Raw genomic sequence first — 27,989 nt, 5'->3', positions numbered from 1 at the left:
AGATTTTTATAATAATATCTAATATTTCATAACAACATAGATATATAATTTATTTTCCTATTCAATTATGTCATGTCTCCCAAAATGCATAATAAACATGCTTTAGTCCTGGTGTCCTCCACAGTGGACATGTATGAATGATGCCATATGAAGTCATATTTGAACTTGAAAACCCATAACATTTTCCTGAGATGTTGCTTTATGGCAAACAATTAGAAAATTATTCAGATTTAAATGACAATTACAAAATATAATCATGTTTCCATAAGGATGTAAAAATGTTCACTAAATTAAATGTAGCCATTTTAAAGACCAAGGAGAGGGAGTGGTCATGGTGAAACTTCCAATCATTTAGTATCTCTATAAAGCCCTGAATGTGCTCTGTTCAGGACATCCAGACTTACAACTGTGACATGTGAGGTCTCAGAGAAAATCACTAAAATAGAATGTCCACTACAGAGGCAAAAACTCCATAGCTGGGTCTCAGGAGTAAATACATGTAGTTAATGAATATTACTTAAATTAATAATTACACCGTAACAAGGACACCTTAAAATAAAGTGTAACCAAATATTGAACACTACAGGTATTTGTGCAATCAAATGTTTTCTTGAATGCTAATATTCTCAAACACAAACACTTCAATATGTCCCATGCACCCAAACTTCCTGTTTGGGTAGGAAATATTTTAAAACTGATAGCAGATTGATAAAAGAGAAATAAGCACCACCATATATATATTTTTAATAGTTTAATATTTATTTTGTTGGTTTTAATTACGTTACTTGACATATTTAAACAATTGCCTCCAATAATGGGACGTTAAAAAAAAATACAATTAGCCTGTTCTTAAAAGGCAGTCAGTGGCCAGCATATAAGTGGTTTTCTTTTAGAGGCACACAAAGCTTATACATACATACATACATACATACAACAATAGACAGAGCATAAGAACTTTTTAACAATATGCAGGGCCAATAATAAACGAGCAGCAGCCTTAAACAGAAGGCCAAGCATTGGTTTTAAATGAGGAGTGCAGGTGTTTTTTTAATGCTGTGTTTCTACCTGATTAACAGTAATGCTCCAAATCTTCATAAATTGCATGTAAATGCTGGGTTGGCTAAATAAGAGCCAGATTAGACAGTTTTTGCCATTCCCTTCTTTCATTATTTTGACCTCAGCCACATATTTCTGTGCCGAAAGCCAAGCTAGAGTCCTGAACCAAAAGGCCAATATTGGGGGGGGAAATCGGACAAAGCATTCAAAAAGGAGCACATTACACCATTTTGCTGTCAGATGCTTTCATATATAAATTCTGTGTGAAAGAAAATCTCCACAAAGCACATCTATTGTAGTTACTCCAGAATCCAACTCCGCCCATTAGACTGAACCTTAACAGCAGGTTCTTGTTTTCCACACAAAGTATGTTGTATCTTAGTGAGTCCACCTACTGGTAACAACAGACAATTGAAATGTTTATGACATGTTACAAATATAATGACAACTGCATTGGTATTTGGTTTAAATTTACTAACTGTTAAGCTTATACTGATCTGTGCACATAAAAATGCAACCAATTGTGCACTATTGATCCCCAGAGAGTGTTTTAATCATCTTTTGAAATGTGGCAGTGACTGAATGTTGTGCAAGATGAATAAAAGGAAAGCAGCTGGTTCTTATATGCTAACTGACACTGGAAACATTGCATTTGAGGATTAAGAATGCTTTTGAGAAAAGTAATGCTATAAGGGATTATTATAATGTTTGATTGACCACAAGCGGATTTTCTCTCTCCAAGGTAAAGCTGAACAGGTAGGCACTACAGAAAATATCACTGCTTGATTTACCATGGCTCGATATATATATATATATATAATTAATTTTTTATTTACTCAAAGTCAGTTTTCTGAACGTCAGATGACAAGACTTGCTCCACATTTTGTGCCACAATATTTTTTTAATCATCTTATCCTATTGCTTCGGCACTTGTCATTAGGAATATGACAGAAGGGACATTTTTATTAAGCAAACTTCCTATATTCTATATGTTTTGTTGGTAAAATAGAATGTTTTAGGATATGAATACACTGTAGTACAAGATTACTGGCAAACAACTCACAAATATGTACATTTTCATTATTTATTACAGCTATTTATAAATTTGTGATGTCAAATAATGACTCTTAGTAGTTTAGATTCTTCAAAAGGACAGAATGAGTCTGAGTAAAGTATAAATGCTGTACTGTTAAGATTATACAAGTAAAACGGATGTTGCATGGTTGTTCTTTTCTAAATTTCATCAATATTCTCTTTTAGTGGGGTAAAATTCAGTTGCAGTAGTGGTTTATGTAAGATGATAATGTTACCAGCACCTCAGCTTCAATTCTAGCTGAAATTCACTGATCAGGTTGCAGTTATGAGGTTTCATGGCTTGTGGGATATGTTCCTGAGAGTGGACAGACATGCCCACAATAAAAACCTCGAGTCAGAGAACTATTGCTGAAACTTTGAAAAGCGAATGAAGCTGCCCAGTTCAGCTGCTTGTAAACTTTGAACAAATGTGATAATATTGCCCATAAAAGGATGAGAAGGAATCTTGGAACACTTGTTGTGGATTTCTTTAAGCCTCCATGTCACAGATCTACATACATTCACTGCACTGGTAACCTTATAATAATCACTCTAAAATAAACTTCAAATAGATGGGTACAGATTTGTTCAGAAACACTTGTTCAATTATATTGAACTGGACAATTTTAGATTAGTGGAGCTCACTTGATTTGAGGTCATTTAAAAACAGAGGGAGTCACACCAGAGGTTTCAAGCCACATAGGCTGCAATAAGTCTGTTACCTTTAACTCCATCTTAACTTGGCCTTCATACATTATCCAGCCAACCGGACACCGGGAGAACTCAGTGGACATTCAGAAGAAGCTGGAATCCTAGATGATTATCAAGTGACTGGAGATGGAGGTGGAAGGATTCTTCTAATTGTGGTGGTTCCAGCTCTTCCTCTGTTCCTCCTCCTCCTTGTTAATGTGGCTCGGGTGGTGGTGGCGCTGTATCAAGCTTAGGTCAGGACAGCTCGGATTTGCTGAGGGCTATAGCCAGCTCCAGATCCTCCTGCTCCTGCTGGGTCAGACGAGCCACACGCTCCCTCTCTTCTCTCTCACTCTCCCGCTTTGCCCACTCTATCATGTCCTCCTCTGTGGGGTACTGCTCCACAGACACACACACACACACACACACACACACACACCATAACCCCATCAGACACCCTGTAAATGCACCTGCTTGAAGTAATAATTCTCAGTTTTATTAGACTAATCTAACAAATCTAAATGAAGAGGGGTCATGCAACTATTACAGTTAGTGTAAATTATGTTTTGCTTAAAATGTACTCACCTTCAGGCCATCCAAGTTGTTGATGAGTTTGTTTGTTAATCGGAACAGATTTGGATAAATTTACCATTATATCAATGGTATACATACATAATTACACTAACTGTAATAGTTGCATGACCCCTCTTCATTTAGATTAACTGATCAGTCATGTGGATTATCATGATGTTTTTATCAGCTGTTTGGACTCATATTCTGACGGCACCCATTCACTGCAGATGATCCACTGGTGAGCAAGTGATGTAATGCTAAATTTCTCCAAATCTGTTCCGATGAAGATCTTGGCCATCCAAGATCTACATCTTGGATGGCCTGATGGTGAGTAAATATTTAGCTAATTTTCATTTTTGGGTGAACTATTTTATTTTTTTATCCTACAACATACATAACAGTCTGTTAAAGTTTACAGTTTTATGTAACTAAATAAAGGAGATTCATTTATTTTAATCTATTTAAAGGAATAGCTCAAGAATCGTTGACTAATTTATTATGGCTTAAATAAATCATTTCAATGTTACACATTTTATTTATTTGTCTTTCTATATTTTTTATTTCTGGATGAACTATTCCATTAAATAAATTGAATATAATTAATATTTAATATATAAAGTATATTTTATATTACACATTCAATTTATTTTTTTTCTATCTATACTTTTTCATCAATTTTGTATTATTGGGTGAACTATTCCTTTAAGTATTGTTTAGTCAATGTCAACATCACCAAAGCAGTTCATCATCAAATAGGGGACAAATGTGGAAGCAATAAGGGAGAGGGGGAAAAAACCGTGATAATGTGGTACAGCTGCTGACACAGGAGGATGAGAGATACAAGATGTGTGCCATGATGCAATCCTTGAAACCTTTCAGCTAACATTGGCTCACAAGCCTGCTGACACATGAGACTTCATATCAAATCACTCAAAAAATGCAAACATAGTCACCCACATGCTGTTTAAAAGAACTCTGTGTCTCAAAAATCAGAAGTTATTTAAAAATGTTCTACTTTGGGTTTGAAATGTTACAAAGAAATGAGAAATAATGACTAATGAATAATAAAATGATAATTTCATTTTTCACGTGACTGTAAATGATGTACTCAATGTGTCAAGGCCTGGATTGCTCATATAGCCCATCATGCTGAACATGCAGGTATTTTACACAGATGTGAAGGTGTGGACAACCATGGATGGAGAGACGTAATCTCAACAGTTAGCTGGTAAGCATCTCAACACACAGAACACCAGACCAAGACAACTTGACATGACAACAAAAACAATCTCAAGATGCCTCTCCTGAGGTCTCTTCATTTGCAAAAAGTCATTTTAAAATATCAGAGAACTGTCATTATAAAGCTTAATTTATTTGATGCATCATCTGATAAAGAAAGCTCACAGTGGGAAAATCTGAGAAGAGCTCTTTAATTTTAAATTTAAAAAATGGTAATACAGAAAGGAGCCAGCAAGTGCTGTCAGCACCCTAGCTGATTAAATATTAAGCAAATTTGATGTATAAAAACAGAACAGAATGGATCTCTTCTTAAAAAAAAAAAAACATCATAGGACATAGGTGGAACCAGGAAGTGCTCTACCAGTGAATGGGAAGGAGCAGCCCAAAAAGACAGGTGGACACAGTGATTAGTTCGTGCAGTGTAAAGGCAAGGCAAGGCAAATCAGTCAACCAAGGTACGGCAGGCAATGAATGTGCAAGATGGAATCAAGCCTCAACCAATGGTGGAGAACATGACAAAAGAACACAGGGGTAAATTGAAAACGGCCAATAGCAAGCAGCCCCATCTCTCCTTCCACAGCCGGTGAGAACTTAGGCGTGATGTTAGGCATGTTGTGATGTCATAAATATGTAGTTTTAAATACATTCTTTTTGTAATTTAGCTTAACAGAAACACTTAACACTTTTTAGTAGAAGCATAAGCTGGGATTTAGATAAATAATTTCATTAGAAGCTCATTTATATGTACAAATAAACATTACATAAAAAAATGACAATGTTTTGTGGCTTTTCACAAACAGATTATAGAGTAGAGTTGTCGGAATATTGAATGATAAGTTTTCCTGGAAAGAAATGCAACAAGTAAAAGGCTGTGTTTGGTCAAGAGGTCAAGGCTGCTGCTTGGAGGAGGTGAAATGTCACTACTGGGGGTCAGGAGGGGGAGAGGGGGAGGAGCTCACTTTGTCAAAGCTGGCGAATCGGTTGGGGTCACGCGGGGCTTGGTGGGGTGAGGAAGGGGCGAAGGGGTCTGGTACCGAGTCTTTAGCGGGAAGGGAGGAGAACTCTCCAGAATCCTGAGCCTTGAACAGACCACGCCTCTGAAATGACTCGGACGACTCTGATCGGTGGATGTTGGACCGTTTACCTTCAAGGAGATACACAGAAACAAAATGTCTCGAAGTACAACAAATTAGTTTAAAGGACAACAAAAACGCCAGTCAAATCATATTGGGTTCATTCTGATAAAACACTAGCTTTACCTGGGGGTGGAGGTGGAGGTCTGGTGGGTGTTCCGGTTTTGGGCGGTAATGCTGGAGGAACATCTGATTGAGTGTCCTCCTTAAATAAGTTCTTGTTTGTACTCGAGTCGAATGGATCGCTACCATTAGACTGCAATGCAAAGGAGAAGTTCAACAGCTGTAACCCATATTCAGCTTGATTTAAATCATGTGGGTAAACTGACTGGTAACAGAGTTGGAATACTGGGCTTCTGTTTGCGTTAAATAGCCTTACCTTTGCTAAGCTGCTAAAGTCTGCAAAACCTCCTCCAAAAGTCTCATTGCCAAATGCTGCAGCAAAGGGATCTGAAACAAAGTAATGTACACAAACAGAATATATTTAACAGATATTTTGGATACTTGTTGATAGTTCATGAGCAGCATCAACCCTAAAGTGGGCAGTTACAAAACGTAAGGATGTGAAAAATTTATATCAACTTTCTAATGATATATTTATGTTTCTACTCCAATTCGTTGTTGAAACAAACATTTAAATTGTGGCTGTCATAACATGTTTTCATGATAGATTTATTAATGTATTAACATTCATTAAATAATGAAATAAAATGAGTATCTAATTTAGTCCATATATGTAGCTAAATGCTTCTCCGTGGGGCTATTTTTTCTAGTTGCTAATGAGCTGTGAAGCTTTCCTGAGGTAAATGTAGTTACGAGTCATTGTTTCAAAGCAATTTCATTGATGTTTTTCCGTGGTTGAAACAGATTAAGTGATTACATCAGACATTTCAGTTAGTTGTTGTTTCTTTCAACGCTGATGTTCACATTTTTTTGTCACGCTCTACTAATAAACAGGAGAAAGTTACAGCATTCTGTTATGCCACATTAAGTAGTATCAAAACAGCATTTATTGTTTGAATTGTAATAAAAATGGACAGAATTTATAAGCTAAACTTTGTTTCATGTCAATAGTAAGTTTATTGTGATTTATTGCATGTCACACAAGCTACAAATAATGCTTACTGAAGTTTTGTTCATGTTTCAACAGAAAACAGTATAGACTAAAGGATCGATCGAGGATTTAAAGGGTTAGTTCAAAACCCGTAAGACCTTTATTCATCTTCGAAACACAAATTAAGATATTTTTGATGAAATCTGAGAGATTTCTTAATTTGTGTTCTGAAGGTCTTACGGGTTTTGAACAACATGAGAGTCAGTAATTAATGATTTTTGGATAAACTAACCCTTTAAACCCTCGATCGATCCTTTAGTCTATACTGTTAGTCTATCTGTTGAAACATGAACAAAACTTCAGTAAACATTATTTGCAGCTTGTGTGACATGCAATAATCACAATAAACTTACTATTCACATAAAACAAAGCTTAGCTTACAAATTCTGTCCATTTTATCACAGAATTCAAACAATAAATGCTGTTTTGATACTCCTTAATGTGGCATAACAGAACGCTGGAAAGGCATGAGGCCGAGTAATTAATTATAGAATTTTCATTTTTGGGTGAACTGTTTAAGAATCTATATTGGTTCATCAAAATGAACACGGATTATAATCGTGAAATAAATACTGTTAACCCAGCCTGGTAATGCTTGTTCTACCTGGGTCTGAGTTAGTGGCTACTGTAGTTCCTCCTGGAGCAAAAGGATCATTGGCTGCTGCTGGTCCATCTCTCTGAAAGGAAAAGGAGGAATTTAGCCAAAATTCATCCAAATATTTAAGTCATGCTAATAAAACACTGTATAACTGTAATCTTAATAATGTGGGACAATTCAAAAGCTTGCTTTACAGTTTGTACCACCAATAATTGTCTTTATTGGTGGCACAATAAAGTATTAAAAATACTTTAATCGGCTTTTGTCACTTTTGTAAAAATAAAACAAAATCTTACAAATAAAGTAACAGAACACATCTGAATGAGATTTCAAAGAGAGTTTAGCTCTACAGCACTCACTGAAGGAATATCTGATCCTCCAAATGGGTCGTGTCCTGTGCCAGTCGAGCTAAAGGGATCAGAGTCTCCCAGGGCATCCATTTTGGGTCCGAACGGATCAGTGTCTTGGATGTTACCGCTATCGGAAGCAAACGGGTCTGGAGTGACAGCATTACTGGTCCTGGATGTGAATGGATCAGGCTCTTTTGAGCCTGTGGTGGCACTGAATGGATCGGAGGAACTGAAAGGATCTCCTGAGGGGAAAGCAACTGAAGACTGCTTGAAGAAGTTGTCTGCCGCAAACGGGTCTGTGCCTTTAAAAGGGTCCCCACCAAAAGGATCTGGATAGCAAAAGAACATTTTCTGAGCCAAAATGGATTTGTGGTGTGAATGGATATTTTGTAAAAACTAATACTTACCTGAAATGTCAACTTTTGAGAAAGGGTCTTCAGTGAACGGATCGCCTGCAAAAATTGGTAAGGTGCAAAAAAAGGTTTTACATTACTTTGCCAGTCAGTCAATTACCTGATGCTTTTATTCAAAACAACTTATAGTACACTTATTACAAAGAAAATCTGGGGCTGCACGATTAATCTTATTAAAAACCTTTTTTTTTATTATTATTTTACTTTGTGTGCAGATCTTACTGTCAGTGAAAGGGTCTGAATGGAAGAAGTCAAGGCCAGGACCACTGGGCGGGTTAGTAACTGGCTGGGCAGCTTCCTTCTTCTCTGACTCCACAGTTTTCGCCTAGACATTCACAAAACCCATTAGCATAAACTTTTTTCTAATTATGATGAAATTATACCTACACACATTCTAAAACAACATGATCAGACCAGAACTGACAATATGACCACCACACTATTCCCCCCAAAAAAAGTAAACGTTAACATGAAGGAAAATAAATAATTAATATAAATTAATATATAAAATAATTGCAATTACAATATTAATGAAAATGGTCAACAAATATGATTTGTCATAATCAACCTTTGGGGTGCTGGTGGTAGGCTGCTCCTCTGCCTTTTCCTTCTCTTCCTCTGGCTCTGGGTTAGCTTGTGTTGTGCTTTCCTGAAAACAGAGTGGCATAAAAAGGCAGACGCACATGAGAACCTATTTATAATGTAATGCGAGAGTGACATTTTAAATGATGTACAATAACAGGAAGTGGTTTCTAACCGTGTTCCCCTGAGGCCAGGCCATAGTAGTGGGGCTGGCAGTGGATAACCCACTGTTGTAAAGGTCAGAGCTATAAAAGTCAGCTTTAGGCTCTTGCTCCTCTGGGCTGGTGGACGGCTCCTCTGCTTCTGACCCGGGCTGCTCCTCTGTGACTCTGAGCTCCTGCAGCTCATCCACGGACGACTGCTCCTCTTCATCCTGGACTTTATCCTCTTTGGGTTTCTCCGGCGGCTGTGCTGTGGGTCGAGGCCTCTGCAGTTGCTCGGGCTCCTCAGAGGAGGGCACTGTTCCGTTGACAAGCACTGGCTCCTCCAGGATTTTCCACGTAAGCCGTGCAGTCACTTCTCTCTCCTCTGTTTTAAGCTCAGCCAATCGCTTCTGTTCCTACACCAAACCCCATATTAGTATGTGAGATATTTCAAACAAGAAAAGTCTAATAGTGACCAGGAGTGGAAATATAGAACATAAAGCAAGAACATTACAAAACTTGTAAACAAGACAAGAAAATACTCAGCGAGAGAAAGCAGAAAACCATCAGCAGAAAAAAAAATTGGGATGTGGAAGGTAATAGAAAGGATTATTATTTTTTTACAGTAAAAAGTCAACTCATTTGCAATTAAAAATCAACATATATTTATAAAAACAGATATTTCCAGTTCTAAAATCTGATTGGATGAGCAATGTTTGAAGCCACTAAAAAATAGAAAATATACATACAACTTGCACAATTAAAATGCAATTAATATGCCAAGTTGTATACAAATCCAGATTATTTTATTCATTATTATAATCATCAATTATTATATTATCCCTACATATGACAAGTGATTTGGGGAATACGTGGATGGAATGAATGATAATAACTTAATCAATAACTCAATTATTATGATGATTATTATCATCATCAAAATTAGTTTTTATTATTTGTTGAACATTGGTGTCTCAGTGCTGTTGCCAAAATATTTTTATTATTTCTTTAGCTCAGGTAAAATCACTGTGAGACATGGCTTTTTTGACAAAAAAGTAGGGTATGATGTGTATATCCATCAATAAAAAGAAGACTTCAGGAACAGTTGATGCAGATACAATACAGAAACTCACTAACCTGAGCAATGTGTATGTGGGATTCTTTAACAGCATCCTCAAGGGGGCAGAGTTGAGCACGGGCAGACTGAACTTTCTCTCCCAGTTGACGTGTCTCCTCCTGCAGTTGGAGCAGTTCTTCTCGGGCCCTGGTCAACTCCTCCTCATAGTCACCGATTCTCTGCTCCTGCTCAGAGTGCTCCACCTGCAATGACTGGATCTGAACACACACAGAGATAGGTGAAAAAGAGCAGAAAGTAGAATGAAAGATCTGAGATCAGTATACTTTGTGGCTTTTAAAGGAACGTTAGTGAGAATGCATTTGTATCCATTCAAATGGACGAAGTGAAATAGTGTGAATTCTGCTGGACTGTGTCTCCCTTTCTCTTGCACTCTTTTCTTTCTCTGGTCACATACAAATCTGAATATGAAAACATCATGCAAAATAGCATGCGAGACTAAGACTGGTACATTCAAGACAAAATAGCATGCAAAAGTGCTCAATCATGTTTTAAGAGGATTTTTAAAATCAGTGCATACGTTTTGGGTCGATATTACCCACAATATACACAGGCTTCTTTTCTCTCTCTCTCATACCAGCTGGTTTTCCTGGCTGCACTGTTGCTGTATGAGTCTGAGCTGATCCTCTAGAGAGCGTTTCTGCTCGTCCAGCCTCTCCAGCTTCTCCTGCACCTCCTGTCGCTCCGCCTGCAGGCGGCTCAGCTCCTCCGAGCCTTTCTGAACCTCCTCCTGCAGGTCCTGAGAGAGAAAGAAAGAGAGTGAGTTTGTGCTGTAAGGCCTTTCAACACATCTTTATCGGTCTAATAATAAACAGGACTTCATCAACACTGACAACAGTGCAGAAAGCTCATGCAGCTCTTAAAATGAAGATAAAAAGCACTAGGGGGCAAGAAGATACTGAGATAGTGTGTAAACCAGTTATAATCAGTCAGCAAAGCCAAAGTAAACAGAAATTAAATCAGATAGACTGCAATTATTTGCTCAAAAGTAACACAATTGCTTCACTGATAGAATCAGCTCATCCTCAAACAAAGAAATGACACCTTAGTGTTGACACAGCACAGCAGCTTTCACTTCTTAGCAGCTGTTCCCTCACAGAAGTGAAAAGAACATTATACAAAGATCAAATTCAGTTCTGATCATGGTAAAAACTGAAAGGAAAAGAAAGAAGCAGGAAACAGAAAGCATAAACAATGAAAACTATAATGTTAGCCTTTTGACCATCAATTATGGCCTTGTTCAGAGTGGCACGCTTAAAGTGGACTTGTGGTTTCATGGCCTTCACTTTCGTGTCAATGAAATGAACAAGACCACAGAATGTCCCGTTGGACATTGTGTGATTTGTCTTCACAGCCACCATGCAGCCTTATGCCGAACCTACAATAACGCAGACTTCAGAGCTGAATATTATCTAACAGTCCATGAGGGAAAGTGTAGACACGTAGGAGGACTGTGAGGCCCATAGAGGGCCATAAAGTCTGGTCCACACTGAAGATTATTCTGGCCAAGAGCTGCCCACTTAAATAGGAAGAGAACGTCTGAACATGTTAAGCAACCAATTAGTTCTGATTTTGTGCTATTTAGGGGCAGCTTTATTTGAAATGGTTTATACCATAATAAAAGACCAAAAAAAACTAACTAAAAACAACACTTTATTTTAGTGCCATTTTTTACAAGTTACATATACTAATAGTAATATCAGTAAATTGGGTGGGTGGTGATGGCGCAGTGGATAAGACACATGCCTTTGGTGCGAGAGACCCGGGTTCGAATCCACTGTGAGACACCAATGTGTCCCTGAGCAAGACACTTAACCCCTAGTTGCTCCAGAGGCGTGCGACCTCTGACATATAAAGCAATTGTAAGTCGCTTTGGATAAAAGCGTCAGCTAAATGAATAAATGTAAATGTAAATTACATGTAATTACATGGAACTAACTCAAACCAAACCCTAATCCTAACCCTAACTATATAGTATGTTATGAATAAATATTACTCAGTACTTAATTAATTGCACTGTAACAAGGACAACAAAATAAAGTGTAACCAAAAAATAATAACAATAATATAACTGACATATCTGAGAATACAAAGAAAAAACAAACAAACAATAAATAAATATTAAAATACACAACTAGTTTAGTTCATTAAACTCAACTGAATTGAAAAAATAAATAAATTAGTAGCCATAAGTCCTGTCTTCAGTGCTACTTTATCCTTCAGAAATCATTCTAATATGCGGAGTTATTACATTTCTTATTATCAATGTTGAAAACAGTTTTGGTGTAAACCCTGATACATATTATTCAGGATTCTTTGTTGAATAAAACAGCAATTATTTGAAATGGAAGTCTTTTGTAACAATATACATTTCTTTTTTTTTTTTTTTTACAAATTAATGCATCCTTGCGAACAAAAGTATTCATTTCTAAATAAAAAAAAATAATCATACTGGCCCTGAACCTTTGATTGGTAGTGTGATTATTACATTAGACATTTAACAAAATGAGGAGTCCTTATTTTTTAACACACAAAAAGGGTAGACCCAGTCAAATGAAATGAAAATAATGTTCAGTGAATCATGCTATTTTTGTGTGCTGTAATGGTTGGCAGGTTAAACCCGAGGCAGAACGTATACAGTAATCTATAAGAACTACAATGAAAATACAGAATATCTGACAGTACAAAAGCAAAGGTTAGATACTGACGACTAAGGAAAAAAGCTAATAAATTTATCAAATTTAAGAGGAGAATCAGATCCGAAAGGAAATAAAAGAAAAGGACCTACAAAGATGACAAGACAACCATGTAATTTCCTTTTCACCTTGTGGTGCTGTGAGAGCGCTGGGTGACTGAGTGGGTCCTAAAAATAACAGGTCTTCAGCAGCAGAACTGAATAACCGCTCACGGTGAAGATCGAAACCTTCACACGTCTAATGCACAAACGTCTCCTCGTCCAATCAGAGGCTGTGCTGGGAGCCGACCACCCCTGAAATAGAATCTATTCATCATCCCAGGGTTTAAAAACACAGCGGAGGCTCAAACTAAAACTCAGCACACATTTTTATTCAATTATTCAGCACCTGGAGCTGCCTAACAGCACTGAGTGTTTCAAGGCTAATCTATTAGAGCCTAAACAAATACTGATTACATTCATAATTTGTGAGAGGCCGTGCCTCTGATAGCTTACAATATTGATTTTTAATTCTCTTAATGTTGCACTTTCGCACAGGTGAGATCGTTAAGCAGTACTTATTTTCTTTGAGAGGACAACTTATAAGCCATATGGGCATTTTTGGTTTAATGGACATCAACTGAACTGCCCTACTAAGACTGCAGTAAGAGAGAGACCCATTTTAATTATGTTATTCATACAGGTAAGAGATCACAAGTGTCATGGGCACATTTTCAGATTCAAAAAAGAAAAGAAAACAGCAAATCAGCATGGTAAGTGGCCTTGTTTGATGACAGGAAAGGAGAGCCCTAGAGAGCGGGACCAGCTGTGCTATCAGTATGCCATCTAATATCCATATGCACATACACACACATCAGGCTTCTCTTCCTGTATGCCTACGTGCGCGCGCACACACACTATTGGTTTTCTGGCTCGTTGGGCATCCATCTGTCAATACATTTTATGACTAGTGTTGCATGCTTCATGTTTTTAAATAAATGACCACATATTAAAAGACTAACATGAACATCTCTGAATCTGTACCTGGCATCTAATTCAGCAGTCTAGAGCATCTTCCAATCAACAAAACGGCTAATTTTCAGCTACACACACAGGAAATTAAATTATCACACAGTGAGAGAGAGCAAGTGAGAGGGAAGGAGGGAGCTCAGATCACGATGGAAATGAAAAACACCAAATTTATGAGTCAGGAAGCCAGTGCAGATACAGTATAGACCTTGAAATTCTTTCTACTCTGCTGACTGGCAGTGAGGAGAGAACCGATCCACGATGAGCAGAGTGGACAGATATATGATAGGAAGGATAAAACACACAGACAAGAAGGGAGCCTTTGGAAAACAGCTGGCTTATGTTCTCCATTATTGATCCAATAAGTGGTCAGTAAACTCTAGACATTATAATATATGAAACAGTCAATATATTGTAGAAAAAAAAACTTTTAGCTGCCTTTAAACAACTAATATATAAAACATTCAAAAGAAAAATATAGAAATAATAGCTGCCTTTCAACAAGTAATAACAAATGATTCAACAAATTAAAAATCAGAACTTAACAACTAACACAATGTATAAAACTAATAGAAATAAAAAAGGATAAAAAATAATAGCTGCTTTTAAAAAAACTAATATAAATTATAAAAAATAAAATAAAGTTAAAATGTAGAAATATTAGCTAGCTTTAAACAACTACTATAAAATGATTTAAAATAAAATAAAAATACATTTTAACACAATTTTCAATATTTTGTTAATATAAAAACGACTCAAAATAAAATGCAGTATATCTTTCAGTATATTGTGGATTGTTAAGCTATCTGTCTATGCATGCACATCTGAATGTCTCCGTCAGGATCACCAGTCAAATAAAAAACAGCAAATTTATTTCCTTCAATTTTAAAATCACTCATACCTGGACTTCACTGTTCCTCTGTCGTATAGTTTCCTCCCTCTCTTTGATGTCCTGTTCCACCACGCTCTTCTCCCTGAAAGACCAGCACAGACATGAGTATTTAATCACAGTGGCGACGGCGGGTACAGACAGCCAGCCGCCTGGAACAGGATGGACAGCATCTCCCTCCAGCACCATCTCTGCATCTGCTGCTGGAGCTTGTATGTGGGAGAGAAGAGAGGCTGTCCGTGAGTGAGTGTGTCAGAGCTGCACATGAGCAGATGGTTTTCTGAACGTCAGGAAGAACGGGAGGAGGGAAGCATGGAGAAAGAGAGATGGGGGATGTGTGGTTGGAATACATTAGAGGTGTTTTCACTCATCACACTGTCTGCATCTTCACCTTCAGGTCATACAGGTTAGCAAACAAATCAACTACATACATTTTATGAATGCTAGTGATAGACCAATACATTAATTGTCTGATGTCTAGCTAGAGTTGATAAGATTTAATAATGTTAAATTGTAATTTATTCCTGTGATGGCAAAGCTAAATTTTCAGCAGCCATTACTCCAGTCCTCAGTGCCACATGATCATTCAGAATCATTCTAATAAGCTGATTTGGTACTCAAGAATCATTCTTATTACTATCATATGTACTGTATATACATATATACTGTAATGCATATACACCTTAGAAACTGCTATTCTAGTGTACTGCTGCATGCTTCATAGGGTGCTTTATTATATTCTACAGCCAAAAAATGACTGTGTTGCTATGCAGTTGCCAGGGTGTTCTGAATGGTTGCTTAGTACAAATCTGATGCACAAAAATGGCCCAGCTCAAAAGAGTAAATGGGAAATCTTTCACCATGCAAAAAAGGGGAAGTCGTGAACTAATGGTTAGAGAGTCGGACTCATAATCCAAAGGTTGCGGGTTCGAGTCTCGGGCCGGCAGGGATTGTAGGTGGGGGGAGTGAATGTCCAGCGCTCTCTCCACCCTCAATACCACGACTGAGGTGCCCTTGAGCAAGGCACCGAACTCCCACCTCCCCCCCGGGCGCCGCAGCATAAATGGCTGCCCACTGCTCCGGGTAGTGTGTGTGTGTTCACTGCTGTGTGTGTGCATGTTGGATGGGTTAAATGCAGAGCACGAATTCCGAGTATGGGTCACCATACTTGGCAGTATGTCACTTCACTCAAAGTCTTAAAATTTTGCAAAGTAATAGCACATCTTTTTTCAACAAAACCTAAGCTACAAGCTAAAGTACTAGTAATGCATGCTGGCACCACTAATTATTAGATTTTTATGCCAAAAGTACAAGTTATATAGAGAGTCGACCAGGGATTCAGAGTACAATGTAGATTTTTCATGGTACTCATCTTTTAAGGTTCAAACCATTCACCTTTTGGCTGCTTGCCAAATTTGTAACTACTACACCACACCATCCATGTATAATGAGGGAAACAAAACACTAATGCATTTGCATGTTAAATCCATTTCATTACCAAGCATCATCTTAAAGTGCTCTAGTGTGAAAGCAAATTTATCTTAGTCACAGGTCACAGTGTGAAAACTAATTTTCTAGAAAATAACGAATAAAATTGGTTTATGATGATGCTGGAATGTTTCTTTGTGCGGAATCTCTCTTAGGTTATGAGGCTAGTGAGCTAGCAAGAGTAAAACAGAAAGATTAGAAAAGAAAAATCCCTTATAAAACAGTTGAATAACAAATCTTTCTCAAAAAGATTCAGAACACCTTTCCTATATTAGGCTGAACTGTATTAAGCTCTGACTCAACATTTCCTCCCAGATTCTGACACAGTGAGTTCATGCTACAGTCTTCCCAGCAACAGAGAAACTCACAAGGATCTGACCAAGAGTCAAACACACACACTGTGAGTCAGAGACTCCCGAGAGAGAGAGAGAGAGAGAGAGAGAGAGAAGAAAACAGAAAGACTAAAATGGGATATATAAATAATACAGGGCAAAATAAGAGTTTGCCAAAAGTCCTAAATCCACCTAGAAACTGGCTCTTAAGCAGCCCGGATCAGCCAAAAACAACATAGCGCAAGTCGTCCAAACAGCCTATAATTACTTTTCTTTCTTTTTTTTATTTTTATAAAGAGGGCGTGGCTTGTTCTTACCTGTCACCTGAGGTCGCCCGTTGCCTTGGAGATTTAAGGCAATCCCTAACCGCACGCATCATTTTAGCAACAAACAACAGCCCATCGTACACAATCTTTCTGTTTTCTATCCTTTCTGCTCATCTTCTTCTTCTCTCTCCATTTCAGGCAGACTCATTACTTCTCACTTACTCTTTATCTTGTGCTCTTCCCATGAAGGAGGAAGTGAGAAGTGCTAGCACTGCTGTAAGACTGAGTGTGCTAGGAGCTGACAGGTGACTGTATCTGCTTTTACTCAAACTCTGTAAACCAGAGATGGAGGGAAAACCAGAGGTGGGGGCATCTTCCTCTTTCAGTGTTTGTGTAAATGAGAGCTCCACCTCTCCTCTGTGGGGTGGCGACTCCCATCACAAGGAGTTTTAACTTCTCTGGAGAATTATTGCTTACAGGAAGTGATTTAAGGGCTTGTATATGCCACCCACACACTTGTTGCATTCAGTATTATTACTATTCTCATCTGTCCTACAAATATTTAATTACTAATGATTAGTTCAACCAATAATGATTTACTCACCCTCATGTCCTTCCAAACCCATGTGACTTAATTCTGAGAACTACAAAACATGATTTATTTTGAAAAAATAAATGTAGACTGCATTAGTTCTGTTCTATTTTCCAAGCTTTCTGGAGTGAGACTGTGAGGAATAGACCAAAATTTGTTGTATGATTTGTGAACGATTCACTCTTACATATGAATCAACTGAATCAGTTCAGAGATTGATTGATCAGTGAATAGAGATTTAAATTACACTCCGTTCCTGACACAATCATTGCCATATGGCTCCAAAAGACTTGGAACATTGCATAATAGTTGTTGTTAACTAAATTGTTAACTAAAAACTTTATGAATTAAAATAAAGCTAAAATAAAATAAATATTTGATGGAAAACTTCAAATAAAATAAAAAAATAAATAAAATTAGAAATGCTTCCTTGGCAACTAACTGAAATTAAAATGACTAAAACTGAAATAAAAATAAATTGAAGGCAAAAAATTATAATAAAAAATTATGAAAACTTTAAAATTAAAGCTTAAAATATAAAAATAAAAGAAAAAATATAAAAATAATAATATATACACACACATATATATATATATATCCATATAGGTTTGGAACAACATGAGAATGACACAATTGTAACACAATTTTCTTTTTTGGATGAACTTTGGCTTTAAAATAAGTCCTTTTCTAAATACTGTCTGTGGGTGAAGACAATCTAATTCAGCTTGAGATGACCTTGCAAGTTATGATGACAGAGTGAAGAACATTAAGTAATGAGATACTCATTAAAGAAAGCATTCATCAGTTCAAGTGCATCTATCATGACCTGAGGACAGATTTGGGTGCACTGACACACTGAGATTACGTTCAGACCCATACTTCTGTTTTTGTGGTTTCATAATCTTCTGTGCACCTGTGTGAGGGCATTGTGTGGAAAATACAAGTGCACACTAAATTAAAACAGATGGCCAGATGGTTTAATAAAAAAAAAAAAAAAAAAAGAGAAATGGAGAGTACTGTACGCTAAATATATTATGAATAGTAAAGACTTATAGACAGATAGAACAACAATGCAGCGATTACCCATCATTACTTACTTCATGTATGAATATCCATGGGTCTACAAGACATATGTTAAGTACAGGACTGAGATTTTACACTAGCTATCTTGTGGATATGTGGGGAAAGTATGATCGGTAACTCACTTCTGTAGGTCCATGATTTCATTAGTGAGCGAGTCCAGCTCTTTAATTGCAGAGAAATCGGCAGCCTGTACTGTGGAAGCATTATTCTGTTAGAACAAAAAGAACAAAAAATAAAAATAAATATCATTAAAAGAAACTGGAAATCCATCACAAATAAATTAATTTTAAAAACACTAATCTAACATACACTACCATTCAAAAGTTAGAAAATTTTTTCAACAACTTGTACTTTTACTCAGCAAGGATGCAGCATTAAACTGACAAAAAGTGATAGTAAAGACATTTATAAGGTTACAAAAGATTTCTATTTTAAATAAAATGCTGTTCTTTTAAGCTATATTTTCATCAAAATATCTTGGAAAAAAAATGGATCAAGGTTTTGCAAAAATATTTCGCAGCACAACTGTTTTCAACATTGTTTTTACAGCACCAAATCATCATATTAGTATGATTACTGAAAGATCATGTGACACTGAAGACTGGATAATGACTGATAATTCAGCTTTGGCATCACAGAAAAAATACATTGTATAATATATCTAAAAATAGCAAATTATTATTTTAAATGTGAATAATATTTCATAATATTCCTTTTTTTTTATATAAATAAATGCAGCCTTGGTGATCATAAGAAACTTGTGAGAAAAAAATCATTCTGACCCCAACCTTTGCACCTTAGTGTATAAAAGAAACAGACTTACAAAAGAAAAACATCAGCAGCAAGTTAGAAAAAAAAGATAAAAACTCAAAGGATTCAGGAATTGGTAAGAAAGAACAACAACAACAAAATCCTAGAATCTTCCATTTTTTCACACTCAAAACAACAACCTATGGTTCAACAAGCAATATACCTGTCGTGCCAGTCTATCAGAAGGAGGGATCATTTCCATAGAGAGTGTCTGGGGTGGGTCTATTCCCATTGACAGCTTCTGATTGATTAGATATAGAGCTAATGCAAACTGATCTCGGTTCAGCTTCCCGATGTCTCCTATGTCACAAAGCTCCCTACAGAAACAGGCACAAAAAAGTAAGCTAAATTAACATTACAAAACAAATCCATACAGTTTTAGTGTTTACAAGATTAGTTCTAATCAGTTGTGTATGAGAATTTATGTAAAATTAAACCAATAACAGAAATTTAAATCCAAGCAATGCCATCTCACCAAATGCAGGCTAAAGTGGCAGATGGCAAACCAGTCTTTAGAAATATATCTCGGACCTCAGCACCAGATACCAAGCCATCCATGTCACTGTCTGTCTTGGTGAATAAGTCATCATATTTGGCTTTCTCTGCTGGAGATACCACCCACTGCACACATACAAACACACATGGTTTGTTAATGAAGCTCTGAGACATTTTCAAAATACACTTGCAGCAAGTATCATTCATAACATCTAAATTAACAATAAGTTGGCGGTAAAAAGCCAAGCGAACCCAGTCAGAATGTCACCTGTGGTGGTGTGGGTTTTGCTGGCAGTGTTTTAGATCCAGAGTGGGCGGAGCCTCTCTCTTTATGCTGTGCTGGTGATGGTAGGAGGGGCATCACAGGAGGCGTGGCTATTTTTTTCCGTTTTGATGGTGGAATCAGAGCGGCAGGCAGAGACATGGGAACTGGCTCGGACTCCAGGGCTCTGTATACCAAATACATGGCCTAAAATACACAAACACACACAGAACGTTTTAATTACAAACAAGCTTCTTAGGTTATAAAACAAATCTTCAAGTAAAGAATCAGTGTAGTGTAAAAGGCAGTTTTTGTACAAAAAGGAAACAAGATGTATTGCATCAAATATCTGAATTCATGGCATTTTCATGAAAGCCTGAAAGTAAAAAACAGGGTGAAGGCAAGATGAAATATAAATATACAAATACGAATAAGCCATTTATGAGTTTAAAAAACAGAGACTTAAGTTTGTGATAGACATAACTGATAAAACAAAGTCATGTTTTCCTTTATGATAGCAGAACCAAACAGAAACATGGGAACAGCCACGCAGTGTTAGTTGCAGCTTAGACTTGTTTAGATTGGCTTTATACCAATGTTATTATTGTTAACTAAAACTGAAACTAAGGGTGTATTCACACCTGTCTTGTTTGGTTCGATTGATTCGAACTCAAGTTCGTTTCCCCTCTTGGTGCGGATCTTTTGTGTAGGTGTGAATACAGCAATCGCATTTGGGTGAGGACCAAACAACCGTACCGAGACCCAGCTGAAGAGGTGGGTACGGTTCGTTTAAGGTGTGAATATGACCCAACCTCGATCCGATCCAATTGCAGAAATCACGCTCAGAAACATGTAGTGCTGTTTTTTGCATTTCAAATCACTTGTTTTTAAACCACAAATGCTTAAAAATGCATGCAAATGATGAGTATTCGTGATCGTGGCGCACAGCAACATGATGCGAGCGTGCAAAATAGGCTAAAGCTTGCCGCAGAGTCAGTGTCGCAAAGATGAAATTGATGATCCTGACTTAGAAAGAAATGCATCTTTACGGATTACATAGGCTAATGGAAGAGTTTTTGTCTTGGATTTGAATTATTTCATTTTGTAGTCATTAAAAGCTTTCTTTAGATATATTCATCATGTCTGTAAGGAAAATATTCGCTGAGTTTCGGTTCATTTCTGTGAAGCGCTCCTGAGCAAGCACATCCTTTTTGTTTTTTCTTTATTTTACAAAAGAAACATTTTGTTGATATTGTGAGTGTATAAAAATAGACCCTTTACAGTTCCAAACGATGTATTATTTATACCTTTATGAGCAAAAATGACAAGTGTATTTCATTTGTTTCCACTGATGTCCCGAAGCGTGCTTCAGCTTCCACTCTCCGCACAAACTATTGGATATGCGCCTAATAGCGCACATTTATCTAGGTTAAATGTTTAAACTAACATTGTGATATGCTTTAAGTATTTTATATCTATAGATTTTATTTTTGGTAAGTCGTAATTACAACATCGGTATGACATTGTCTCATATGATGCTCAAAAGTTTCTTCATATTGCGTATTGTTATATTGTTTACAATTTCTGGTTCACTTGCAAAAAGGGCAGTGTGAAAGCAAACTGCACCAAACAAACAAACAAAAAATAAAAATCAACATTGTATTTGGTCTGGACCAAAGAATACACCATAAAACTATTAAAGATCATTTTAACTCATTCTGAATTCAACTGAAAAAAACAGAAATAAAATAAAATATCAATGTTATAATTTATATATAAAAAAAAAACAAAGCAAAATTTAAAATGTTATTTATATAAAAGAGATTTATATAAAATCTTAGTTAAAGTACTACTTTTACTAAGCTGAAATAACAATTTTAGGCTAAATAGAAATAAAAAAATTGAAAAAGCATATAAATTCTCAAAACTTTCAAATAAAATTACATTCAAAAATAAAAATTTACAATTAAAGCTAATTTAATTTGTTTAATACTAAAACAACACTGCTTTAAATCTAAGAACTCACCACAGCAAACTCATCTTTGTCCAGCATGCCATCTCTGTCAATGTCACTGAGCTCCCAAACCTAGAACAGAATTAAATACTTGTGGTTTGATTATAATACAGTTTCAAGTGGGATGGACAATTTAGCTAAACTTTAGGTTTTTGTTTGTTTTTGCCTTTTAAAAAGTCCTCAATACTTTCAAAATACGGCTCATGAGCATAGCCTAGTGGTTAGGCCTTAAAAAAATGCATCTTTATATAAAAGACAAGGTTAAAAGTTGTGTCTCCACACCCACATCATTATAAACCTGCTCGTCTTACCCTGCCAAGAACGTCCACAGGGAGTTTAGAATTAAGGAGCACTGGTTTGACCTTGTCGCCTGTAAGAATGCCGCCCACAGGAGAGAGGCTGTCGAAGATGACATCGAATTTCAGCTTCTCCTCTGCCTATATGACATGCAAGACACACCAACATTCATAAATGAGCAATTAAGCAACTGGTGCATTGAACTGAAAGTCAACCTAATTTATGACTAATTCTAATGACAGCATTTATTTAGCAACTTGATTCCAAAAATCTGTTGGTGATATCTGACCTTGACAACCCATGGGCAGTCCGTGGGCACGGGGCCAAACTGAAGAGGACTGCTAGTGTCATGCTAGACAGGAAAAAGAGGAACAGTCATTAACTCACAAGAGACATAAAGCCGTTTCCACCACGTAAGCAAAAAAAATCCAACAACTCAGCAGCTTTTAAGTCATTGATCATTTTATTGTGAGGGAAGCAAGATGTCATTTTCCTGATCTGGTTAAGAGGAAGAGGAAGTTAAGGCCTGACTTACAAACTTTGGGGGAGGGACAGCAGTATTTAAGCTCTTAAGAGACACTTCAAGTCCATTCTGAGCACACGCCACCAAACGGAGGGCGACAAAAAATTGCTGAAAAGCGACAAACAGACAAATATATTTGAGAACGTATGGCTCAAACTGTTTTTATTTACCTTAATATTAATGCTTTTCAAAATACCTGCTTGTTTAGCGAGCCTTTGCAATCTGAATCTGCTAAGTCCCATATCTGTGGAACAAAGAAGAAAATTAAATAGAAGCATAAGCATAAATGTTTTCACCAATTATGTAACAGAACACAACAAACTGCAGAAAATCAATACAGCAATATAAAGAAGGTAAGTAAATTACACCATCTATCCTTTTCTATTTAAGTCATATTGATGTTTCCAGCACTCGTCAATCAATTCACTGATTTGCATTTCCCACACTGCTATATTGAAGGCACGCTAACCGATGTTACCTTGCCAAGGATCAGGTCTGTAAGGCCAGATCTCTTTAAAAATAAGGCCGCATCAGCAGCTCCTACACGCCCACCGCTGGACGGATCTACCTGTAGTGGAATAAAGCATACAAATTATTTTACGTTTGGGGTCTGTAAGGTTTTTTTTTTCATTTCTGAAAGTCTCTCATGCACAACAAGGGCTGCATTTATTTGATCAAAAATACAGTAAAAACTAATTTTAATGAAATGTTATTAGAATTTAAAATTTTATATTGGAATATATTTCCAAATGTAATTTATTCCTGTGATGCAAAGTCGAATTTTCAGCAGCCATTACTCCAGTCTTTAGTGTCACATGATCCTACGGATATAATTTTAATATGTTGATTTGGTGATCAGGAATCATCTCTTATTATCACTGCTAAAAACAGTTGTGCTACTACTGTTTTTGTTGAACCTTGTTTTTTTTTTACAATTCTTTAATGACTAGAAAGTTCAAAAGAACAGCGTTTATTATTTTAAATCGAAATCTTATGTAACATCATACAAATTTTTACTGTCACTTTTGATCAATTTAACCCACCTTTGCTTAATAAATAATTTCTTTAAATAGCTAATAAATATTACTGTCAAATGTGACAACAGGTTTTTGGTTTTTCATAACTATAGGATGACACACAATGGCGTTTTTAGTAACAGGGTGTGTGCCAAATAAAGTCATAATTCACATTCAAATTACGTAATACTCTAAGTGACTTATCAATCAAGTATGCAAATCACATCGAATAATTAAAGGTGAAGTGTGTTTAAGACACTTTAAGAGCCCTTAAGGCAGATTTCACAGTATATAGAAGATATTAACATCTAAAAACAATCTGAAAAATGAATCAGGATCAATGCACTGCACAAATGCTTATCTGGAGAGATTCACTTGAATGAGAAACCAGCAGCAAGATCTTTAAACCACATGCTGGTTCAAACAAGCTGCTTCACTCACCATGTTCTGTTCGGTTTGCAAAAGTCATCACTAATTCATAACGGCATCCTCTTACTGAGAGAAAGACACTTACAGGAGGCAGAAGCCTCAGAGTGCTTTTAGCTCAAACTGACAGTGCGGTGAGGTTTATATTTCTCTTCTTCCGCCAAGTGCTTTATAATAGCAAAGCGAAATATAACACAGAAAGCTGATTAAATGCTTACCTGTCGATAGTATTTCTCATAGACAGGATTCCCACTTGAAAGCTGCAACCAAATAACACAAAACTTGATTAAAATGATTCCGAAGACATTGTTCAATTTCTCTAAAATACGTCAAACTGATAAAAAAGGACATAAATAAACCAATTAAACAGCACATTCTTTCTAAACTGTTGACTTTCTTGGCAGCATTGATGCATTCAGACCTCTGAAAAGGAAATGTTAAAGCCATCTGGCAACCAGGTGAACATTTATAAACGATCTCAGAATGACTTCAAGCACTCACACACCCTTCCTTATTCAAAGATGTTGATTAAACACCCATTCACACATAAACGGAGGCTTTCTTAAGTCGCCTGCCATTCTCTGAACAATACAAACACTATGCTTCCATTGAGTTGTGATTCACAAAAGTCGGGAAGAGCAACGCACATTTGCGCAGCTGACCACAAGCCAAACCCTTGACATCGGGTTTAGTCACGGCCAAAAGGCAAATTTATAACATATGGACAGATTAAGTGAAATCAGACGCATTACGGAGACCAAATCATGATTGTTAAATGGTGTTTTTAGTAAACGTCAACACTCTGCCAATCCAAAGCTATTAGGAACTCAAATGATCTAACATATCGGACATCTACATCAACATGATGCATAAGCATCAAATTGCTTTTCTGGCCATGTTAGATTAAGTTCTGCCAGATCCCAACCGTTTTTTGATCGTAGTTCAACAGCTCTGTCTGCCTCCCATCAGTTGGTTACTGGTGCATGCTAATGTGATGCTGGCACACAATATTCAGCTAAGTGCCACCAAACATTTCCTTGCCCCGCTGAGAAAGGAGTAGGAGTTTTTGTTGTGTTTCTTTTAAAAAAAGAAAGAAAAAAAAAGACTCCAACCACTTAGGCCTTTTAGGCTGTTCTGATTCCAACTCATTTCCTGAAACTTATTCTGGCATGTTCTACTTACAATTACCACGCTCCGACAAAGCAAAGACTTAGTAACCCATGATTAAACATACAACAAAAAATACCATCAACTAAATCTACAAAATTATCTTGCCATCCTAATGTCTTTCTGTCATGCTTTCCGTACACTGCAAAGTCAACACAGAAGCTGAATTAAAAAAATACAAAACGATGCATTTACAAATGCATTTAAACAACTGCAAGAAATAATGTGGTGAAATTAAAGCAGCAAATATAAAAAATTTAATTAATGGATTTTTATACAATGTTAAAAATATAAAATACAAATAAAAAAAAAACAACATTCTAAAAACCAACATTTTGAATATGATCATGGTGACTCACTAGATCCTTTAATGGTTGTCTTTTCCCTCCTTGCAATATGCCTAAAAAAACCCTATGATCTTGGAATCATAAAAAGCACAAGAGACCGAAGACATATCAGACATGTCTCTTGCTCCGTCTTAAGTCTCCTTGATGAGGTAATGCTGCAATGCATATTTCATGCATGTGTGCCTTGCTTCTAAAACTGAGCACACCATCAGCTGCAATGTGGTCAACACTACAACCATCCTTGCCATTAGAGAAGTGTTATTCTTAAAGCAATAAAAAAGCAAACACGCAAACTAATCAATGCATGGATCCCTCCAGACTATTAAAACAGACTCTATGCATGTAATGCATATGCTGCCAGATACCTCTCTTACAGAAGAACAGCTGTATGAGTGTCACTGAAGCCATTTCATTAATATTTCATTATACACAAAGACCACACCGGAAATACGTTCACACTTATCTGGTTTGAGATTTCTGACTCTTTAAGATGTTATTAAGACTATTATTACCATTTTTGAAGGTTAATGATCTGTTTAGCCAGATAGCGAGTGTCAAATGCTTTAGCTAGCTGGCTAATTAGTTTACAGACTCTAGATAAGAGGCAAATTTGCTATGGATAGAATAACGAAGTCCATAAACGTTTACACAAAATGTCTCCAACAGGATAGTACATGCCAAATTTGCATAAAACAGCGACTAGTTCCTATTTATTAATACATGAAGAGAGATAAAGTATGCTAGCAGTGAACCAAAACTTCCTGCTGCTTTTCAATGCCTCGAGAAACCCCGAGCATGGTTTATTGCACTAAAACACACCAGTAATCCAAACACCAATGTCAGATATAAGTGAAATATTAATATTATAACTTGAGTTATTGTGACATAAATTGAAGAAGCATTCGCCATTGCTCCCTCTGTTAAGTTTTCATAAAGGCAAAGCACTTTCGCACACGTTCATAGCCGAGACATGTACAAATACAAGCTGATCTAAAAAAGTACAGTAACTTTGGATGATCTGAAGACATGCAAAAGCTGGAAAAATAAATAAACTTTAAACAGCTTAGTTCAACACTGACACACTAAACTACGCCCTTACGCAAGTCCCCAAAAGATCACACTGAAACTTTTTCTCTGCCCAAGCAAATGGCTGAAAACAACTTTAAACAGCTGCGGTCAGATAGCAGGATGTGATCATTTTCCACCCTAAGCTGTCAAAATAAAGTTTAACGGATCTTATAAACGTATGAAACGAGCTGGAAAGTGGTTTGGAAAGCGCTATATTTGTGTAGAAAGGGAGGTTACCTGAGTCAGAGAGAGACTGGCAGCCATAGTGTTTCTGTTCCCACTAGTTCATCCTGCGTTGCGATAGGCAATGGACAATATAGGGATGCTACAAAACCTGGTACTGGATTACTTTGTGGATTGAGGATGAATAAAACCCGGCACTGGATTTTTCAGTGGATCTGTAGGCGGTGGGTGACGTGCGATGGCACTGCAACACTAGACACTGGAGTTCTCGGGGGATCAGAAGGATATACAAAACCTGGCGCGGGAATTATCAGTGGATTTTGTAGTTCTAAAGTCCAGAAAAATATAATTTCTCCTTTCCTTAGAGTAGACTATAGGTTTTATAATGGAGATTTTGTGTGTGTGTGTGTGTGTGTGTGTGTATGTGGTTTATGAGGACACAAATTTGTATAATTACATGGGTATGACAGAGGCATTACAATATGAAGGAGGTTTATGAGGACACTGCCTATGTCCCCGTAATTCAAAAGGCTTAAAAAAACATACTAAATGGTGTTTTTTTGAAAATCTAAAAATGCACAAAGTCTCCTGTGAGGGCTAAGTTTAGGTGTAGGGCTGGTGTAGGGCAATAGCACACACAGTTTGTTCAGTATAAAAACCATTACGCCTATGGAGAGTCCCCATAAACCACAAAAACCAACGTGTGTGTGTGTGTGTGTGTGTGTGTAAAATTTGTATGTAAAAAAAAAGTGTGGTTAATTTTCACACTTTGTTGACATTCTAAAGCTGCTGTATCTTAAAAGATGAATTAAAGTTTTAATTTTGTCCTTTTAAAAAATATTATTTTATTTAACATTTTAAAACGAATTAAAAATGTAGTTGTCTATTTACAAAGTGGTCTATTTTCATGTTTGTTTGAATTAATAAA

At 36.6% G+C, this 27,989-nt stretch overlaps 1 protein-coding gene across 4 annotated transcripts; it reads right to left on the bottom strand.

Moving 5' to 3' along the window:
• Window positions 1–747: 747 nt before the first annotated feature.
• LOC306849692 (epidermal growth factor receptor substrate 15-like) lies at window positions 748–27,196 on the bottom strand. Of its 4 annotated transcripts, none has more exons than XR_013782362.1 (26): window positions 27,116–27,173; window positions 24,515–24,556; window positions 23,333–23,422; window positions 23,051–23,098; window positions 22,867–22,962; window positions 22,621–22,683; window positions 22,346–22,471; window positions 22,047–22,106; window positions 20,027–20,227; window positions 19,739–19,884; window positions 19,427–19,580; window positions 18,576–18,661; window positions 14,705–14,777; window positions 10,678–10,839; window positions 10,103–10,300; window positions 8,998–9,381; window positions 8,809–8,889; window positions 8,463–8,565; window positions 8,235–8,279; window positions 7,837–8,156; window positions 7,484–7,556; window positions 6,145–6,215; window positions 5,892–6,021; window positions 5,592–5,776; window positions 2,853–3,216; window positions 748–1,450 (listed from the first exon to the last, which is right to left on the bottom strand). XR_013782362.1 is itself a non-coding variant. In XM_079384927.1 (25 exons), the coding sequence occupies exons 1-25, from the start codon at window positions 27,140–27,142 to the stop codon at window positions 3,076–3,078; spliced, it is 3,105 nt and encodes a 1,034-aa protein (XP_079241053.1). In that variant the 5' UTR covers window positions 27,143–27,173; the 3' UTR covers window positions 2,603–3,075. The 4 variants fall into 4 exon arrangements, 2 of the variants coding, with proteins under 2 accessions (XP_079241053.1, XP_079241054.1); XR_013782363.1 differs by having other exon boundaries at window positions 8,998–9,375; XM_079384927.1 differs by lacking the exon at window positions 748–1,450 and having other exon boundaries at window positions 2,603–3,216.
• Between the last annotated feature and the right edge of the window lie 793 nt (window positions 27,197–27,989).

This window comes from Barbus barbus (assembly GCF_936440315.1).
Source record: "Barbus barbus genome assembly, chromosome: 29".
Classification (NCBI taxonomy): Eukaryota; Metazoa; Chordata; class Actinopteri; order Cypriniformes; family Cyprinidae; genus Barbus; species Barbus barbus.
The sequence above is the reverse complement of the archived record's forward strand: the minus strand, read 5'-3'. Positions and strand labels throughout refer to the sequence as shown.

Bases quoted from the DNA above. Each gene is read 5' to 3' on its own strand.
- LOC306849692 (XM_079384927.1), bottom strand. From the start codon at position 27,142: ATGGCTGCCAGTCTCTCTCTGACTCAG. The intron at 7,557-7,836 runs GTGAGTGCTGTA...TTTTCCTTTCAG, and splicing joins GAGGATCAGATATTCCTTCA to AGAGATGGACCAGCAGCAGC. The intron at 6,216-7,483 runs GTAGAACAAGCA...ACTTTGTTTCAG, and splicing joins AGCCACTAACTCAGACCCAG to ATCCCTTTGCTGCAGCATTT.